Genomic DNA, 22,433 nt, shown 5'->3' with positions numbered 1-22,433 from the left:
GACCTTAGCAAATCGACCCGCAAATGTATACAACTTAATTGCTTGCACAGCAGTTTCCACAGTCAGGAAGTTAGTTGGAAAAAAGAAATTCAATTAACAAACTATTGTTTTTCCCTCAAGGAATTATGTGTGTGTGTGTGTGTGTGTGTGTGTTGGGGGGGGGGGGGGTTCTTGTTATTATTCTACTGGTGGTTTGTGCTTTAAAGGAACCCACCTCTCACATCCCAACCCATGGAGAGAGCAATTAAGAGAGTGCTCCGTTCCATCACTGCTGTTGACATTAAACAGAGCGGTGGGCATATGAAGACGGCAGCGCAGCGGCCCCTATGGACGTTGGCGTGCAGCCTATTGGTCCACAGCTGAACGGGAAGGCCCACGCTGTTGATCCACAGCCTCTATGTCCAGGGCTATAGCCAAAACGTTTGCTTTGGGTTTTAGCTGCAAAATGACCTTCTATTAGCTGATGCTCACTCCAATCTACCTTCCCTAATAACAGCAGGTCCCAGTGGAGGTTTCTGAGCTGCTGCAGCATTAGAGTGTGTGGTGATAAAATCAAGATACATCAACCTTTCATAAAAGATCCACATCAAAATTGTTCGACTAGGGGGATATTATAGCTTCCTCCTCTTGTGCATGACTGTGAAGTAAAATATACCTCTTGTGCTGTGCCCCTTGGTTCTCCTTGTCAATGCAAGATAATTTGTATAAATTAAACGTTGCTGCCCTAGCAACCACCACTGTTGATGAAAGCATCTTTCCCCAACTAATGCATTAGCCTTTAGCACTGGCTATTTTTACATCTTGCAGTTTTTGTAGTACCGCTTCCATGAAAGGATTTAATTAGGACTCCATCACAGGCGGGCATTAGCATTTGAGCAATATTCAGATTTCTGTTTACAAATGTCGGCCATCTCAGTGCATACAAGCTAGGACAGGCAAATCTATTTGGGCAAATCTATTTTAGTCAGCCTGCTTCATGACTCCCTCAGGTGAAGCAAGCACCCCCTGAACAAACTGTGGTTAAGGGAGGAAGGATACAAGATACTGCATTTTGAAAGCAATCAGGAATTAATGGCACAGATGCTGACATCACTTATGGCACCTAACGTGCAATTCTGCACACATTATCTTTCAATCAAACCCCTCTTTTAAACAGCAGGAAAAACAATGCACAACCCCACGCCCCAAGAAGTATAAATCATTAGAGTCAGATCTTTCTGTTCCAGATAAAGGAAGGGTAATGCATTTCCTCAGTATTACAGTGACACAGGCTTCCAGGGCCAGCAGATGCATGAGGCATAGGTCAGTGATTACATATATACAAAAAGGCCATTGTCAGGTAGGAATGCTACTGTTAGATTCATGCCACTTCTTACAAATAAATATTCCTTCTAGATGAAGCCACAATCAGCTTATGTACTAAGCATCTGATATCATGATTTTTTTGTAAGTAACAGAAAAATTTCAATATTCATTTTGTTATCAAAAGTTAAGGAAAAGGGGCGTTAGAACATTGTTAAAATGAATCTGTGCATAAACAATCTTTTAGCATCAGGACAATCAGCGAGAAAATTAGAGATGAGATCCAAGGTCCCAGACAGCCCATTGTGAATATAAGAGCAGTTGGTCATTTACCACGATAGCAAAGCAGTTACATAATTCTAATGTTCACTTGGCAAAACAGGCTATTTTTACATCATTTGATTAGTCTCAGAAGTATACCAGAAGGTGTCAGCCTTGTAACCCAGAAATCTCAAATACATATTTCAATGAAACAGACTTGTAATTCAACCAATTTAGTAATGGGGTATGCACCCTGTTATAGTTTGGTGGTTCGGGTCACTTCTTGGACTTTTGAATTTCATTCTTTTTTCATGAGCTTTTATCGTGTTTTAATGCTCCAGCACTGAAACATTACCAGACCAAGGGAACCGCAGATCCCCTCCTCTAATGATGATTAGATTTTAATGAGAGCTTAATGACACTTATTTTCCCATGTAGTCACCATTAGATCCTCAAACAAAATGACATGCTTTATGACCCTTGGCATTAGATTTAGATTGACATCACCGAGCTGTTTAGACTGTCAAACTGCAGATTAATAGTGGTTATTATTCTGATCTCTCTCTGTTTACTTGTTTACTAGCTTACTGTAATAAGCACAGTATTTGACGGGAGTTAAATACTACTATGGGGCTGTGATTATAATGCTATTATGATACAAATTTGGACAAAAAAGTACTATAATGATGGAAACTTCACATGCCCTAATTTTGACCACTAGTGGTTCATTTGTCCCTCACCATGAACCAAAATCACACAATAGGGTCCACACTGCAGCCCTCAAACCTCAAAGCATTTGATTTTTCTTGTCGCTTTCTGTTGTGTTCTTTTAATTACCAAGACTGATAAAACTGCCTCGTTATGCCACCTCATCAGAGGTCTCTTAACTCTTTATTTGGGGGGGGGTTGGCTGAAGTTTAGAAAGTTTCACTTTGCCTTAACTTTATGCGTAACTATTTAGGACAAACTAAATTAGCTGCCTACATTTTTTTTGAAAAGAGACCAATTAGGAGTGATCGAATGCAGGTGGGAGTTTCACCGTGTCACACTCTCCCATAACAGCTATTATAGAATATATTCCTCCTTTTGTCCCAGAGGCTCAAACTGAGGACATCAGGTCAACAAGGCTATACACCTGGATGATGGTAATTTTCTGAGGTCTGAGTTGTTATTAATTTGTGTTGAAAGAATGGTACACTCAAGCCATGGATCAATACTAGTTCACAATTACACTGATTAATTAAGAGACCCACCAGCGGCAACAAAGCTCAGCAGGCCCTGTTTCGTACAAACTTCCCTAACTTTAAAACAAAAAAATTGGACAATTTACAAGTACAGACAAAGACACATGGCTATAGATATCTATATAGATAGACAGATAGATAGATAGATAGACAGATAGACAGATCTATCTTAGTATGGATCTGTCTTAGTATGGAAAAAAGTGTGGCTTTGAAGTGAGTTTTGATATGATAGAGGGTCTCCAGTTATTGTTGACTGACTAGACAGTTGAACAGATATGGTAAACTCTCAGCAAGTTACAATGAGAAGACATGGTGATGCACTGAACTGATAATGGAATAAACTTAAAAGAACGGAACTGAAATGAACTGGAATAAAATAAACTGAGCTGCCCTCAGTGTCCACATTCAGTCACATGTGTGGCGCGTCTCTTCCATCAGAGCCTTGTCGCCATGCTTCAGCAATGTGTAAATCCTACAGCTACCAGAGGCCATAATCTTCACCATTTCAGATGGAGGGAGAAATGGATTTAGAACCAAACAGCCTACAAAAAGCCACCATTGTAAATTCTGTGACAAAATTATTCCACCATTTGCTGAGGCTAAACTGTGGCCATGTCTCTCAGGATATAAAACAGGGCAAGGTCCTGAGGGGACAGCCAACAGCTCAACAGGAAAGTAGCTTGGAATGGAAATAGGTAAATAACACCGGTCATAAGTAGCTGAGTAAATACTCCCTCCATTTGATCTTTTTTCACCTCAACCGTTAATCTGAAGGGGATGGCTGACAGAAAGCATGAGGGCAAACCACTCCTGAGAGGGCTTGGGTGATTTAGATCTAGTGCACGTGTCTGTCTGCACGTGCGTGTGCCTTTGAGAGTTTGAGAACAGGAGGCCTTGCAACATGTGTCTTATCTGATTTTTTTACAGAGGAGATATGGTTAGGTAAACAAGACCCCTGACCCAAATGAGGTTTAACGCTGTCTGAGGAGCCAACAGATTCACTGTAGGTCACAAACCAAATGGCCTCCCCTGGTGAGCAGGGGCTAAGTGTGGTAGTGTTTACCAGTGCTGAGAGCAGCCACAACCTTCTTGAAGCAGGATGATAACTGAATGCCTCCGGGGCATCCACACTTTTTTTTCTTAAATACACAGGAAGAATCTGGTCTGTGTTCGGAATTTTCATTTTATGCTTTTATCATTGGTTTGTAAGGAGTGTCTGGGAGTGACCTACTGTATGAGGAAGATGGAATATTTACCACAAATGTTACAACTCTTACAGTACAATTTCAGCCAAGATGTTAAAAATGACATATATGGGCTGTGATGTCATTAGTAATACAGGCAGGCACACTCTAAAGAAGGACTAGATATTGCAGCTTCTCTTGAACTTTCTCCACTCTCAGTGCTAAGCACTGGCTTGACTGCAAAAGCATCATGCAAATGCAACTTTAAACTCATCACTTTGAGTGAATCAAAAAAAAAAAAAAAACGAAGCCTTTTTATATTGACTGCGCTTAAAACAATGGAGCATGTTTTGAACAAATGATCCATTTGTACCTCATGAAGTCATTGTGCATACAATACAGCAAGGTCTCTCCTAATTTGATAAAAATGTATATAGGCTCACCACATGTCAACTGCCTTCTTATAAAATGTAATTAAAGAGACAGAGGAATGGAACAACATTAACATAACACTCCACATTTATATTCAGAATAGAACAATACTGTATGAGCACAATTTTATTTGCATGTTTATTTGACAAGAAGAATACCCATCACACGGTGAGTAGGCAAGAGAAGCCAATTTTAAACCAGGGTGAACATAAAATACTGCACTAAACACTGGATGCTACGTAAGTCCACTAGACCCGAATGATATGGCAAACCTGGGAAACTTGCAGAACTAGTGAAAAATATTAGTTAAAGAACTTAAAATGTTTAAGTAGAAACAATAATCTGAGACAACAACAGATGTAGGGAAATAAGTGGCAGTGTTTTAGGATGACTTCCAATCAAAAAAAAAACATGAAACAGTATTCCACAATTCAAAGGTAGCTAAATGAATCAGTTCTAGACTAGAAATAAGATGTCACTGTCACCAAGATATCAAGTTAGCCATGATAGAGGAGTAATGACTGTTATGACTGATATAAATGTAATTGTTTAAAAATTCTGCCAAAAGACAGCTGACAATATAACAATGATAGCTACAACTGTTGAGTTTCCTTTAAATTTCTTCTAGAAATCCAAATGCATCATACAAATAAAATTAGAGTAGGTTGAGAATGTCTTTGGTTTGGCTCTGCCAACTATGGGGCGTGACTAAAAAAAATTCTGAAAGATGTAGCTCAATATCCTAGATGCCTAAAGACCTATACCTATCCATCTACCTGCCTATGTATCTAATACCTATATCAATCTATCTGCTGGATGTCTCTTTCTCCACCTGCTTGCGTTAACTCTCATAGGACATTCCACAGTTTCTGACAGAGGAGTTGACACAAGGATGCATACTGCCCCCTCTGGTCAGACATAGCCATTGAATAAATAATTCATATTTTACATGCAAGCAGGAATACCTTGTTGAAGCTGGAATAATCACTCAGCTGTGAATCATATTTTTGTCACATTTGTCTTGGATGACATGAAAAACCCTACACCATCCTATTTTTTAAATGAGTAAAATGTTGTGATTGTTCAAATCCCAGCCTTTGTGATCTGTACCTGCAGACAGTGAAACAAAAAGTTACATAAGAAAAGGGCACTAGGATATGTCACAGGATCCATGTGCAGCCCAAGATGTGACCTGAGGTTAGACACGTGGGGATTGCCAGAAACCAGCGTTGCACATTCCCAAGTCAGAGTTAGGTTTCTATGTGACAATACTAGCCTCCCTGTAAACAGGGTTCAACATCTTTTTTTCAATATTACAGATGTACTGTAGTGAATTATGCAACAGAGGAAATTGCTGCCTCTTCTGTTAACACATACTTCAAAACAAACAATTCTCAGAAAATGGGGTAGGGGGATAATCATCAAAGATAATGAAATATCTAATGATCCTCTAAACTTATGCCAGTGGTTTAGGTGTAAACCTTCAATAGAATTTCATTTGCATAAATTTGCAAACACACTGGCATTCCGTTTGCAAACTAATCCACTTATATCTGCAGGATGCATTAATAAATTAAAAAGAAAGCATTTAAAAGCTTTAACCTCTGTGTCTAATATGGCTCAAACCAATGCAGAAGTAGTGTTCCAACACTTAATTATAAGCATTGTTTTATTGTAAGTGATAATGCATAATAAGGCCAGCTAACCTATTTTATAAATCCAAACAGCTTGTGCCCTTCCACATAACACTTTTAGGTCTAGCTCGTGACCTTCAAATCAGTTTATCAAGGCAAACTCATATAATAGACTATAAACATAGTACCCACCTAAATCAAAATGGTATTAGACACAACATGTGTTGATGCTTATTACCAGCATCTTTGGCTGTCATCTACAGGACAGAGAAAGTGAGTGAAAATTCACAGCAGGAGAAGAGAGGAGACACATTGAGATTGCTCGGGGTGACATTGTACTGAGGAAGTCTACCTACCAGACAGAGATAGCAGGCATTTGTTCATTAAAGGTTTCAACACCAGTCCCATTGCTGCGGTGTATTTAAATAAATATGCAAATGACTACATTTCTATTCAAAGCCTTCTTTTGACTTCAACAAGGTTTCTAAATAACCCAGGGGACACAATTCTTTCCCTGTGAATAGACCCACCTGTCAGAGACTCGAAAATTAACATGTAAAAAATGTTTGTAGTTCTCAGCATTCCACATTATCTCCCTCAGATATAGCAAAAGCAGAGAGGCATAAAAATAGCTCCTTTTTAAAGGTTAATGCAATTATGCATTTGGAAAACCTCAGAAACACCGTGGTCAACTTACAAACAAAGCAGGTGTATACTCAGTGTTCTGTCATGTAGCAGCTATATATTTAAGTGCACAATGCACACTTTCTTGGTAACATAAAAGATGTCTCTATTTCCCCTAACACATCCAATCTCTCTCTCTCTCTCTCTCTCTCACACTCTCTCTCTCCTCTCATCATCCTCCTCCTCTCACACTCTCTCAATCTCTGTGGAAAGCTACACGGGTTGCTGTCATATTTGGTTGCATATTAAGCAACCCTTTGTTCTGAGGAAGCAGGTGTTTTGTGAGCTTTCCCACACTAGTAAGGTTCAAGACAACATACCACAAAAATGCATGTAGTCTGAAACAAAAAAATGAAATACTGCAGCGGGTTACACATAAACTCAGTAATGAAAGGCATACACAGAAAAAAATTCACTTGCTTAAAGAATACCAACACAAATTACGTTTTTTGTATAGTTGAAGGTATGCATGCATTAAAATGAGGGAAAAGCCAAACAAATGTCATTTTGTCAGGCTAAATACGAGTTGAAGAAAAACAAAGTCTAAAAATCCCACAAAAACAGCTTCATCAAAAAGGTAGGTCACACACTCAAGGCACTTATGTACATGGTATGTAGACTTCATGAGAGTCCAAGTCAACTGTGGACATTCTGTTGTTGTTTTGACCAAGTGTTAAAGACATGTTCTCAGTTTTTTAAAAATACCATGTCTTAGCCATCAGGTTGGTTCAGTGTGTCCCAAAAAATCTCATGTTCAGTTTTTCTGTGAATGCAATGGTCTTTCACATGTTGGACGCCAGCAAATGGTTTTGTTGGTGATTGCTCAGGCAGCCAACATCTGCTAAGACATCTGTTTCTAGCATCCTGTGTCCTGACATCATAACCCATTGTATGATGAATGACAGATTCGCTTGATCACTGGCAGGATTTAGCTAGAGCCACACAGAGCAATACAGAAAGCCACAAATGCTTTAGACTGGCAGTCTATCCCCACTTCATTTAAGAACCATGGACAGCAACTGGTACACTGATTCACTATAGCTGAAACAACTGAATAGAGGCAATCAGTCACTGTAATTCATAGCTCAAACTTTGTTGATCATCACCTTGTTATCAAACATCCAAATTGGCCAGCGTAATGAAATTACCATATATGACCATTTGAACCTGCATTGGTTAACCACCATAAAACTGGAAGCATTATGAAATCCACCATGAAACAGGAAGGATTATATACCACACAGCATAATGCAATTGTTGGAAAGGTTTACATGCAAGGAACCCAGGCATCCTAAAACTTACAACATTCAGTGTTGTTATCTGCACTGGTGTTCTGTTACAGTGGTAGATGCGGTTTGATGACCCTAAATTAAAGTCAATTGTGTATCTAATGAGGTGCTGCATGTTGAGTTGCTGGCAGAGGGGTCCAAATTGAAGCAAATACTAAAGATGACCATATGAAAAATTAACATCAAGTGTGTGTCTAATGATGTACCACATGTTGATTTGCTGGCTGAGTGGCCAAAAGAGATAATTACCACAGATGACCATATCAGGACTAATAGCCATAACAGCAGCAAAGATAGGGGGTCAAGCAGAGAGCAGAGGCACACTAGAGACTAAACAGGAGCATAGAAGGGAAACAGGAAAGACAGAGCTCACACAAAGCAGGGGCAGTAAAGATCATAAATGACACATTAAAACACAATGGTTTGAAACAATGGAACAAGGCAAAATAGAAATGGTAACAGCATACATGTAGTTTGATGAGCATTTACCCACTTGCTTTGAACTTTTCCCACAGCAAGAACCAATGCTGCGCCAGCCATGCCACTCATAGTACTAATATCATATCGCAAACATTTTTAACAAAGTCTTCCATATGCATCTTGCATCATAGCATTTTAGCAAATACTGTGGAATTTATGGTTTCTTACACCTGTACTTTACATCAAATTGTAATTTGTGGGGCCATAGTAGGTACATTTCATTACCAACCATTTTTTACATTTTTTTCATCAGTATACAGTACATGTACATCTCATGATCTTTTTCAACAAAACTTAACAAGATACAAACAATTCTGATTCTTTTAGGAAGGAAACTACAGAAAATCTGAAATAGCTTATAGCTTCATTTGAAAGGCAAATAAAAGTGTTGATGAGAACAGTTTAAGGAGCAAAAAGGAAGGCGTCTATCCTATAACCAAAATTTAAATAGAAAGATAAGTGTCAAATTTGAGGTCACGAGCATACATTACGATACCACTTGACAGAAATCTCATAGTGAGAGTGCATATTGTAAAAAGTGTCAAAGCCCACCAAAATGCAAAATTTTCAAAACCATGTTAGAAAGAGACATTACAGACACTTTCATGCAAAAGAAAGTGTAAAAGAAATTCTGCCATCTATTACAGAGGGTTGGTTGTACAGCGTGTATGGAAAAGTATGGTAACGGCTTCAGCATTACAGCAGATACCTATTCAGCAGCACTTTGTTTATCTAAATAGCACCTCCTTTCCTCCACACTTTTGGAGTTTTCCAGCCCTTTTTGTGCCCTCAAATTCCAAAGTGCTTTTAAAATTGAGACCTTCTAAAATGACCCTTTAAATGCAAATTGGGAACTAAGCATCAACGGAACATTTCTCAAAATATTTGTCTGTCAAATATTGAAGAAGCAATTTATTTTAGGCGAAAAGGTCATTGTGCTGAATATGAGTATACATGCCATGCAGTCTGGATCTTGAAATTTAGTTATTAAGTCACTGACTATGACTTTTACCTCAACAACTTGTTATAAAAAAAAAAAATTGGTTTCATGGAGTCTCACATATACTTGATTTCTTGGAGTCTTCTATATTGGACTATAAAAGTCACGATTCTGTCATTGTTCTCAGTTTCATTTTTCACAGTAAACATGTGATAAGGATCCTCCTATCTGTATCCTAAATATTATGCCTTATACCATAAATGGGAATTTATGGTCTCATCTCAAATTTATTCATTTGGATTTCTGTACTGCCATCCATGTGATGACCATCAGAAGTTAGGCAGAAACTAAGCTGCTTAGGGAACTAGCTCCCAGACTAATATGGAGGGATGTTTTTTGTTTTTAATGATCTATGGAGAGCTGTCATTCAGCACTACCTATTCTGGTTTGTGTAAATTTGTGTGAACAATGTGGCTATATCAATAATAGTGATGCGGTACAGCATGCCTCTGGGGTAAAATAAATAAAAAAACAAAGAACTTTAATGTGGCTTTTACAGTCACCTTCACACCTTGGATCCCAGTTAAGCCAACAGCTTTTCCTCCTTCTGAAGAATATTCAGAACTGAACAACCTATATGTGAAATACATGGTCTGCTGTGTTGACACTTTAAATGTGGTGAAACGATAATGTACTACAAAGCTTTTGCTAAGAGTGAAAGTCTGACAGATCATGAAATTCCCACAGAAGATGGCCTACTATTTAAAAATGGTATTACTGAAATTATTATTATTTATTTGAGTGGCTGCCTTTATCCTGGCAGGGGACCAAACAATGATGTGCTTAAATATTCAACAACAGAGTGAAAAACCCTCCCCTTGGTTATGTGACATGGTAATCATTTGTGAGGAGAGATAAAAAAGTAAAAATAAAAAATCCTCAAAGCACCTCTCTGTCATCAGACAAATAATCAGGGAAACCAGCTGTATGGAGAAAATAACAAACTGGTAAGTCCATCCCCTCGCAGCTTCCTCTCTGCTTGCACTCACCCCAGACTCCTCACACACAGAGGTATAATCAACAAGCCTGGCACCTCTGGGGACTGCCTCTGCACTAGAATCTCATATTCAGCACAGAATGCTTCAATGAGTAAAAGCCCCATGACAGAGGTAATGCTGTATAAAAAACAAACCCACTGCCCCTTCCTTGTCCGGGACCACTTCAGTGCTTGTGTCACTTTACACAGTGACTGTGTAGGGAGTGAAGGATAGTGTGTCACTTTGGGTAAAATATAGATCTGAAGTCACCCCCTGTGGTGTGTTTGACAAAGCCATGCTTTATTTGCACCATTCAAGGTGCTATGAGCATCTAACACCTCTAACGAAACACCTTTCCGGAGGTGTGACTCCAGGAAAGGAAGGACTCACCAATGCTGGGGTACCCTGGGGTGGAGGGGTCTCCCCCAGGGTTCAGAGTGATGCCAAAAGCCTCATCCCACAGTCTCTGCTCATTGGGGAGGTCACAGGGGTCCACATAGGGGAGCACCCCCCCAAAGCCAGCCTCAGCCAGGAGGGACAGCTGTGGAAACAAGACCCAGCTGCTGTCAAGGTGACATCACAGATTCTTCATTTAACACACACACACACACACACACACACACACGCACATGCACATACACACTAACACACAAAAACATTGAATTATCCCACAATGGCCACATGAGGGCTGTGGCATAAACACATGGATAAGGCTATTGTGTTTGCCTTAAATTCCTGAGAATTCAGTGAGCGTTTCTCAGGGTGGCGGGTTTTTTGTAGATAGAGGTTAAAATTAAGGTCACCTGTGACATTTGATCTACCACAATGTTAAAAGGGTAATGCCTGGAAAATATTCATCAGACGGATGATTGAATTGATCCTGTGGCTGAGCTGCAGACAGGCAGGAGCGCAGCCGTGCACTGCTGACAGCAGCCACTTCTGCTTCTTCTGAGAGGAGTGAGGGGAGTTCAGAGCTGTCTGGCAACCATGCATGCACACTGCTTAATGGCAGGGTCTCTCAGCTTGCTGCGCATGACACAACACAGCACCTAAACCACATTCCCAAGTAGTTGCAGTAGTAAGACTAATCTGTGTCACTGCTGAGAAATGAAAACTAGAATGTTAAATAATACCTACACAATTATTTAGACAGATATAATGCATTTTTACACAGTAATGGTCAGCAAGAAGCCTAGCACAACATGGTTGTTCATAAAGAAGTGGCTTACGCTGGCCAGAAGGTTGTGTGAGTGAGATTCAGACTTGCAGTCCCTGGCCATGTTTACATCATTTAGGGATGCAACAAATAATCGACGTAGTCGACTAAAATCGATGACCAAATTAGTTGCCAACAAATTTAATTGTCGATTAGTTGGTGACGTCATCGTGTGTGTTTTTCGTGCTGACTCGGAATGCTCAGACATGTAGCCTAAGCTACGTTGCTTTACTGGAGTGAACTATAGAGATGGTAACACTGTCACGACCAAAGACCTTAAAAGTGTGGCAGCGTTTCACTCTTCACAACCCTTTCTCACGTAACTTATTTTTTATGCTATGTAGCGCACGTATTACATGGTTCGTTATGATTCCATCAGCATTATTAAACTTCTCATAGTTTTCAGTTGGCATTTGCTATATTTTTTAATGTTAAATCGCTGTTTCCTCAAAGCTAAATTAGCTAGAATTTTTCCAGTCTAGTTTTCTAATCGCACCGGTTTTAGCATGTACGCGCTAAAGGGTTAACTCTGCCAAGAAGGTTGTGAAGTGCAATGTTTACAAACCTGACCTTGCCTGGCATGGGAGCACATCAGTTATGCTTGAACATCTGTAGAGGTGGCACGCTGGCTCTCTGGATGATGAAGACTCCTCTCGTTAAGTTAGTTAGCTAGCTAGCTAGTTAATGTTAAAAGCCATGTTAGTTCACGTTATGAGCTGTAATGTTTTCTATTTTGAAATACATTTTCTCTTGATCAATACATTATTAATGACGTTGAACATACAGTGTAGCAAATAATAACCTATTATTCACAACAATCCTGTTCATATTCCAAATGTGCCCTAACTTAGCAATGTTAAACCAGAGCCTGTCTGCTATTTATAAATTCTCTGTTTAAACGTTGCATCATTGTCATGGCGACGTTTATGGCTGGAGATAGTGATGCTGCCGAGTGCACAAGTTCAGAGAACACTGGTGAATTTGATGCTTTTTAAATCGCAACAGATTTCTACAACTCGTGTCTAAGCATGCATGCCCAGTGTGGGTTGCATTTGAATTAATTTGAACAAGTTATGGGTCTCTTGGATCTCAAAATGCTACCATGGATGGCTTTCTTCAAATGAAGCAGACTTGTACTCCCCAGCAAGCAACAGCCCTCACTGAATTAGTCCTAGTAACCATTCATTAAAAGATGTATTTTTGAATGCAGTTCTCATTTTTATTGTCTTTATTGTTAGTTAGCATATGCCTAAAACAACCTCAAGCTAAATTTAAGTCTACAGATAAATAAGAGCCATTGAATAATTGTGTGATTCATAATCTGAATAGTCAATTATTCATTTCAATAATCAACAGATTATTTGACTGTCAAAATAATCGTTAGTTGCAGCCCTAACATCATTCTGTCTTTATCATTTGTCTATAGCGAGTCAGATTGAGTAATGGTTACACTTAATTTCAGATGCAGGGCAAAAAGAGATGCAAGAAGATGCATATTTACCAGTTGCCAACATGTACACAACATATATGGACATGTCACCTAATACAAAATATATATGTGATGTTGCACATGTAATCTTAGTTAGGCATAACATAAAAGATAATTTGCTATAAGATTAATGACAAAAAGTAACCTTACTTACGTACATGTATCACTTTTATAGCTTTTGTACCTGAACAGAAGTGGAGCACATAACAGAATAAAAGGCAGAAAACAGAAGAAGAAAGTGGTACAGTTTCTCTATGGGCCTCATTTTCTCTGTAGTTAATTACTTACTTTAGTGTGTCTCTCTACAGATGTTTAGAGACATACTCTGGGATGGAGTGATAAAGAGACAGAGAAAGAGAGAGAGAGGGGGAGAGAGAGAGTCCTCTGGCATGTACAAAGTGAACAAATCACTTGTTCTGAGAAAGGACATACAATATCTAATTTCCAATATCCCATTCATTTCAATGCCTAGGTCCCAAGGAAGATGATTTTGATGAAGATGAAGGAAGGAAGAGTTATTTTTGAGACATGTAAATTACGGACCCTACGAATACACCACCTATTTGTACCGAACATAATCATTAATGGACTGCGAGCTATGTTAAAACACACTCACAAAGAGACAGCAACTGGGTTTCCATATCTCTGTAAAACTGTGTGTACTTAGCAAATGTTAATATATCGCTCAATCAATAGGATTATAAGTGAAAACAAACTATATGCTCTGCCTACGGTAAAGTGTGGTAATTCCTTTTGCTCAATGCTTCTCACAGTCATTTTCATCTATTTGTCATTAACATTTTGAAGTCTCAGCCAATCAGAGTTGTGCATTTTAGACTAGAAAGAGGAAAGCAATATTGTCCAAACTTCACATTGAAGTTGTGTCATGACAAAAGACACGTCCCCTACTGTTATATTTTTTTAACACACCCAAGTGGAAAATACCAATGTAAACTTATCATCTTAACAGAATACACTACATGATTTTCCATTATAATCAATGGGAAATTGACAAGTTGCAGTGCATTCATAGTCATATTCGTTGCTTCAGCTGGTGCAATAGGAAGTAGCTTCTTCCATTCCAGTTCAGTTGTGTTGTTGGTTGGCAGTGGTGGTGGATATATCCAGTCACTTTCACTGCTAGGCTGTGAAATGTTAGTGTGTTGCTATACGAACATTTTAACATGAAAGAACGTTTCATTCATTTTAATAACATCTACCACCTCTATGATTATTCAGTTAGGAAAACTCAACAGAAACTTTACATGGTACAAAGCATTTGACAGTTTAAGAGTAAATTGTTCTGTAAACTGCTCAGTATTTGAGAGAAAGGTTTGCAATGATGAAAATGCTAATATATTTGTGTTGTCTTACTCATGAAAACTACTGGATAGATTTTTGCAACCATGGTTGCAATTTGTTGCTTGTCTTGGTCAGAGCTGGTGTATAAAATCTCAGTAAACTTTACAGTGAAATGGCTGAGATATTTGATGTTGAATTTCACCAGATTTAATGCAAATGCAATCATTGTACAATGGTGTATTTAAAAAGCTTTGTGTTGCTTAATACAGCTAAAGGGCCATGCACAGCCAGTGAACTTAACAATCTAACTCTCCTTAAATCCAACACAAAGCTCCTGAGAGACAGAAATCAACAACTCAGGAGAGTTGAAGACTACAGACATTACTGCCACGGATCCTGTTCCCTTTGCTAAATGCCAACAACCAGAAACATCTTGTCCTTCACAGTGAAATAGAGAAGTACAAGAAAGCATATAGCACTTGACATTTTATTGCATGTAGTAAGGGATGAAGGCCTGCTCACATTATTTTAGGATGAACAAAAACAACTCCATACTCGACAGGTAATCAGCCCAGGTTTTCTGCACTTTGACAACTGCCGGCAAACACATCGTACTAGAAGTTTATTTGATGCCATTGATCAGAAAATAAAACAACAAAAGCAAATGCTATTCCTTAATGCTGATAACCTTTGGGTAGTAATAATAATAAATAAATGGGTAGAGACAAAAAAGTGATAAATGCTTGTTGTGTGTGAATTTACAGAGTGGCTGTTGAATTCATTGGCCATTTTTAATCTCAGTGCACGTGAAGCATTCACTAGAACCTGGGTTTGCTTTGCTTTTGTCCTTACTGCATTGGTTGAATTAATTTCCATTAAAACACACATTTTGTGTAGTTTGATTGATGGGATGATATGTGCACCCTGGCAATGGGAGAGAGAATGTTAATGCATGCAAGAGAGAAGACTAATAAGCAAATATGATACAGTAATTATGGAGCTCTGATGATTTGAAATGCCCTTTCCATTGATAATGTTCCATTTGCTGGGGTGTTTCATACCACACACTTCTGTTCTAATTGTAATCATTGCTATGGAAGCACTAATTCAGAGCCAATTCCAGGCTAGAGGTGCTTGCCTCATTGAAAAACAATTAGAGACAGCACTCATTTGCCCTCTGCCATATATTTATGTGCTCCTCATATCAGGAGGTTAGCTCCCTCCTTTGCTTTGTAACCCCAAAACTCCCCTCCTAAGCCCACCCCCTATATATCCTTTTTACTTCAACCCCGGAACCTTTCTAACAGGCTCCATTGACAAGTATTACTTACTTCATTGCCAATTGAAACTTCAGTGGGAAATACCTCATAATTCATATTTTACATCTGCAGCTTTATACTTTCAATGCAATGAACACTGGGCCACTGGGTGTACAGAGAACCCGACAGTATTGTTTTGTGTTTGTAGATGAAATGGGAACTGGCTCAGTAAATTACAGTCATTCATGGTGAATTATTTTGTAGTACTCTGTAGCTAATCAAGCAGACAAAAAACTTCCAAGCCCATCCAAGCTCATAGACCATGAGCCCCAGCACACACAATGTGACAGTAGGCATAGATTTGTGAAATTCTTATGTCTTGGGCAAGGTACTTAACCCACAATTGCCCAGCTATATAAATGGGTAACACTGTAAGGAACTGTAACCTGTGTAAGTTGCTTTGGATAAAAGCTTCTGCTAAATGAATAAATGTAAATGTAAAATGCTTGGGTGTATGCATGCTGTAATAGCTGTGATCTTTGCCATTTGATCTATGGAGCTTTTGATAATTTTCTAAATTTGAAAATTTCAGTAAGAAAAGTAAATAAAATGTACATGTATATATAAGCCTAGGAAGCTAAATTAAAATGAAAGTGTATTTGAGTTGGAGGAAAAAGGAATACCTCTTCTTCAATTGCTAACAAACAATGAGAAGGAAATTTTATTATTAGTTAAGAAATAGTCTGTACTGTTTGCAGTCTCACAGTTGTTTTCCTTCTGCTTGTTGATTGTCTGTTAGGGATAGTCAACAAAATTCATAGTCACAGACTGTTTGTAAGTGCTTACTCTAGAAATCAATATACCTTCCCAAACAAATGACACTGGTGGGTGTTGTCTGCACTGCTGGAATTCAAACAAGAGGGTAATTTATTTTGACGTCAATATTTTCTTCATCACTCAGGCAGTATGGCCTTTATCTGCTATTTTACACTGGCATAGACTTCAATAAAAGAAAGGCAAAGGTAGTACATTGCTCTTCCGTTCTTAATAGCATTTTCACCAAGCACTTGTTGACTCAGTTTATTGAAAAGCATAAAATGCTTAAATATGCAAACCTGTTACCATTACCAGGATCATGTTTAGAGCAGTGTTGCCCATTCAAGACCCACTGTGTTCTGTTTTTTGTTCTAATTCAGCTCATCATTACCATACTGGAGTCTCCAGTTGAATGGAATTGCCTGGTGAATTCCCAGTGTCAGGTGTATCTGTAAGCCCTTGAGAACTCAGGATCTCTTCAACAAAGAGTGGACACAACTGTATTTAAAGGATGCTAGCACTGCCGACTATGAAAACATTTTATATCAATATGTTTGAGTATTCATAGATCTGTGAAAACTTGTAAAAATCTGATTTAAACCAAATGTGAATTAGATAGTACCTTTAAATAGCAAAAAGTGCACATCGTTAAATGCACTGGGATAACAGTCCAAATTATAAATTCCATGCAAGAGGGAAAAAAAGCTTCCCACACAACTACTGCAGTGTACACAGTGTTCATGTTCAGAGCTTTGAAAACCAAATGAGAAGCATCAGATCAGAGAAAAAATAATTGATTTTCATAAAGAACCTATTCTTCTCATAAATCAATAAAAAACTCAGCTTTTCTGAAAAGATCCAAGCAATTTTCTAAAGGAGCTTATAAGTTCCCAATTACTATTCATATATATATATTGCATGACACATTTTATTTACATGATTTTCACAGTAAATTAATGTCAGATAAAAATGAGAGGAAATATCCCTGTTCAGTCAGAGTAATGCATAATGGTTTCAAATGTGATTTCATTGTTTTTGTCATCCATTACTATTCCATTGCTACAAAAGAATTCTGGCAAGATTCAATTGAAAACAGTGCAAAATGTTACACAGCCAGCATGTACTTTGCTATACCCCCTTCCCTGTATTGTAACGTGATGTAAGTTGAGCATTACTGAAGCATTAACAGAGCCTTTCAATCAAAGATGAACTTCAAAAATGTGCATGACAGTGGTGGTGGCATTTACACAGCAAGCAATACATCCTCACCAGAGAGCTGATAAAAGAGGGAGGAAAGGACCAATTACCGTTATTTTCAAGCAGTGAGGCTCCTGGTTGCAATTATTCTGTACAAAATTTCATTTCAGTTGATGTTATTTACATTTGCATGCTGTCCAATTATTTGGAGAAAATGTAATTATGGTTTAAAGTATCAGTGTTACAGGAGAGAACACTGTAGTGCTGTGTGTCTCTCATACAAGCAGCTGTTCACCTCACTGGGTTTAGTGCAAAATGTGTAATTGAAATGTCAAGCAAATATGTCTGTATATATAAGAGTTTATGACTGATTCTGATTATTTAACAATGGTTCAATGTGTGTGCTTTACAATTATATGCGCACAACATAAATATGCAAATGAGCATAATCATTGTTTTAAATCACAACTGTGGAAAAAAAACACACTTTTCAAATGTTGATCATTTACAGTAAGACTGGTTCTATAGGGGAAATGCAACACCAAGCCAATGTTCAAAAATCAAGGCTTTTTACCTTAGCATTAGCAGTCACAGTCAGATCAAGATGGTGAAATAATTTGCTGAAGAATTCAGTGTCATCTCTTAGTTGAGTCTAAGTGGGTATTACTGACCACACACACAGTAACTCCTCTCAAGTAGTATCTCCTCAGTACTACCTTTACACTTTCATAATCTCAGATTGGAAAAAAGACAATCATAAATAACCTTAAAAAAAAGTGCAAAATCAGGAAATAAAAAGATATTATATGATGGACAAGTATATTTAAATATGTAAATTGTTAATACAGTCATCACCATACAAAGGAACTGCATGTGTTATGTATTTGAACTAAGGCTGTCAACGTTAATGCGTTAATGCTCGTTCGTGAATAATCTGGAAACTTTAACACGTTAATGTTTTAACGCAAATTATACATATTATCAAGTTTGACTGCAACTTCCTTCCGTAATTCCAGCGTGGATATTTACCTGGCTGAATTACTGAAAGGCGCGGCAAACGTGCTGAACGGCAAATTTCGTTTTAACCCTTTCGCGCATACGGTCACACTGGTGTGATTAGCCGTTTAGCGCATATGCTAAAACTGGTGCTTTGTTTTGTTAAATTTTAAAAGAGCCTTAAATTCCACTAAATATACATAAACACGCAATTTTGCATCAGACTTTCATTGTCTGGAATTTGACAGAACGTCCCAAAATGTGGATGATTCAGTGGTGGATACAAAAGGAGGTTATTCACAATACCAGGGAATCCATTAGTGTCATCCATTAGTAGTGTTAAAGTCAGAGTTCTCAGAGCATTCATGACCAGGGGTCACTAGCCTCCATAACCTTTTTAAGGGTTTTGGCTATACATGTTCTAAACATTATTTACATTATTACATTGATTAACTTAAACTTACCCCATACACATTCAATGTCAATCAGGATCAGCTTTTAAATGACCCTCAAGTTGATATTGGCAATTTTAGAAATCTTATGAGGGACTATCAAGGCTACTCTACAAATTGAATGATTGCGAATGAGCTGTACAATTACTCATCAGATCTCATGTTACACATAAGGTTGATGTTAAAGGGTTTGCATTTCTCATGACTTGGTTCCCAAGATTATTGCAAGAATACCATCAGTTATTCGATTTGAGCATGAGTGAACTGATCCAAAGGGATGTCAGGTGTCCACTTTGACTCCCAATATTTTCTATGAAAACTTCAATCACACAGTCATCATTTCCATAATACTGTACCCTGAAAACCCCAGTGTTTTTAAAGCCTGGCTTTTCTGGTCCAGCAGTGGCCAGCCAGGTAAAGCATTCAACAGAACTGCAGCAGAGTTCTGACATTTTGGATGAGCATCAAAGTGCAAATCAAAATTTCATCACATGCACACAGGGAAAACAAACTTTGAACTATTTAGTCTACCTGCAGCTGCTGTTCAAGGACAATTTTTGATGGTACATGTGGTGATAATGTGTAACGTAATATATATGTATATATATATATATATATATATATATATATATATATATATATATATATGATTTATTGATACAATATTGTGATGTTCTTTGTCAGAAGTGAAAGTACTTCTTTGTGGTGCACTGTGTGAGACTTGTAGTGCAAGAATAACCTCTGGCTGCATCTAAGTGTATTGGAAGCTTGTATTGTCTCGCTTCAGCGCAGGGCAGATTTTAAATTTTCTCTCTTTTTTTGCATTTGCCTAAAAGAATATTCTCATATGAATGAGAATTCTCTGCTGAATCATAATTTTGCCTTAATTCCATCTACTTTTTTTCAAAACACAAGCTGAAACTTTGTCTGTCTTTCTGTCAAATACTGTAGCTAGCTATGAACATTAGCTACATGCCAATGTATGCACAGGTCACAAACCAAAATGGCAATAAAAAATTAAATATTATAATGCTGGCTATTATAGCTAATATCTTTAAAAAACAGTTTTACCCATGTCCAGTGCCATGCCCTGATGCCTATTTCCAAACAAACAAAAAAAATCTTCTAAGGCAGTCAGCCATTATGGTCAGTTATGTAATAGCCAGCATGAAGTACTGTATGTGCCATATGGTGACATGTTACTTCTTCATCCATCTTGGCAACTGGTATACATCTTTTATACATGCTCATCTTTATCCTTGCTCCAGTTCTCTATGGCACCATGAAGTATGCAACTGCTTAGGTGCAATAGAACCTACCCGTACTGCAATCCATCTGGGAGTAATCGTTTGTTCTGTGTTCTGTAAAGTGAGTTGGCTTGGACAAAGGCCTTAGAGAAATCAATAAGGAATTTTCACTCACCCCAGCAAAACTGCATAGCAGAGCTCAGCAGTGGATTACCGGAAGGGATACAATAAATGTTAAGCAAAACAAATATCTGCCATTCTACAGAATTCATTCACTGAAAGTACTTCCAAAGGAATAAATCATGAGTAAGGATGTCCAGGCAGAAGTAACAAATTTCTTCCTTTCCACAAAACATAAAAATAAGCAATGTGGGTGCATTTACCAGGTTAATATTTAGAAGGTTTTCCATGGTTTAATGACATGCAAAACACTGTGGTTTCCCCCTGTTTGCTGCCTCCTTGGGTAACCATCTGACATAATCCATAGTATACTAGTATAACCAGACTTGTTTTGAATATAAAACTTAAAAAAATATGAAAAACCTGATACTTTTTCTAATTGTAATGGGATTCAAAGTATTGCAATTGGAAAGCAATCCTGCCTTATCTGATAGTAAGTAACCTTTTGAAAAATGTGCCGTCCTTTCTCTTTGCAGCGGGAGTCCTTGACTGACAAGTCAGTGACTCGGGGAGATATGCGAATTTGATAATGCTCAGAGCTGAACCGAAGCTTGTGCTCACATCACCAAGCCAGACTGACCTTTTAACTAATCCATTATAATTAGAATGATTACATTTCGGCAGTTGACCTAGATTTTGGCACAATTAAAGCAAATCCACAAAGACCGTGCTAACATGATGCACAGAGTGCCACTGTTTAAACATGGGCTGCAGTTCAGGACCACAAAGGTGAAGGATTGGTGAAGGACATCAGCACATGCACATCTGAAGGTATGTCACACACATATTTTCTAGATGAAGAATGATCTATCAGGATGGTGGGAACTGTTCTCTGATATTCACTGCCTGAAATGAGTGAGCGTGGACAGGGAAAATCTGTTTACCTAGAGCAGTGTTTGAACATAGTGTGGACTGAGATCTGGTCAGCACATACAGGGCTGTTGAATCAGACCAGCCTCCCCTTGACAAATTGCCACAATAGGAAATCAGATATTGGAGATATATTTTTATAGATTGCCATTCTCCTATTAATAGAGTCAGTAAATCTTTGGTTTATGTAAACCCTAACATATATACCTCATTGCTCATCCACTGAGTTTCTAGTCCACTCAGTGATGCTTTCTTTTTAGTACACAAGAGGCACATCAATAAAGGTGTAGAATGGATGGACTCTTTGATTTTCCCAGAAGCTTACCGTATAAACTAAGGGTGCCTGTCCTAGTTTTAATAGTGCAATCCTTTTAGTAGCATTGGTAGCTGCACTGGCTTCGGTCAAGTCCTTCACTGTTCCATACTGGATATCAACCACCTCGGCCTGAGAGAACACAAAACAAAATTCAAAGTTAGACACTCCAGAAAGCAGTCATTCCCACAATATAGTGCTTGCCAACATGACCATGTGTGTCCATGATTTGCGATTCATGGCATTTTAAGATATACCACTTTATCATGACAAACAAATTTGTGAAAGATTATTACAAATTCTGTATTAATCTTTGACCAATCTTTACAGCATTACTAAAAATAAAAAGCATACATTTTCCTCCCTCAGAATCATTTTGAGTAACCAATCATTGACCCACAATCAAAGAGCATGTTATATATTCACGATAATGCTATAGGGAATTCATCTTTTTCAAGCTGGATTAAAGAACAGTAAAAAAGTTCAGTGGAAAGGGGACTATAAAACAGAATGTTCTCTGGCAGATGCTGCATTACCTGGGCCCAATTCATTTTTCATAAGACCTGAGGGCAAAACGAAATGCAATGCCTGTGAAGAAAGTACACCTCG

The 22,433-nt window shown here is 38.1% G+C and overlaps 1 protein-coding gene across 1 annotated transcript in view; it reads right to left on the bottom strand.

Moving 5' to 3' along the window:
- Positions 1-22,433, bottom strand: part of LOC118773336 (inactive N-acetylated-alpha-linked acidic dipeptidase-like protein 2) — a 237,138-nt gene that overhangs the window by 103,406 nt on the left and 111,299 nt on the right. The window contains exons 4-5 of the mRNA XM_036522222.1: positions 21,837-21,956; positions 10,878-11,028 (exon numbers count right to left, since the gene is read on the bottom strand). Of these exons, the coding sequence (XP_036378115.1) occupies positions 10,878-11,028; positions 21,837-21,956 (271 nt within the window). The remainder of the gene's footprint in view (positions 1-10,877; positions 11,029-21,836; positions 21,957-22,433) is intronic.

This window comes from Megalops cyprinoides, chromosome 2 (assembly GCF_013368585.1).
Source record: "Megalops cyprinoides isolate fMegCyp1 chromosome 2, fMegCyp1.pri, whole genome shotgun sequence".
Taxonomy (NCBI): domain Eukaryota; kingdom Metazoa; phylum Chordata; class Actinopteri; order Elopiformes; family Megalopidae; genus Megalops; species Megalops cyprinoides.
The sequence above is the reverse complement of the archived record's forward strand: the minus strand, read 5'-3'. Positions and strand labels throughout refer to the sequence as shown.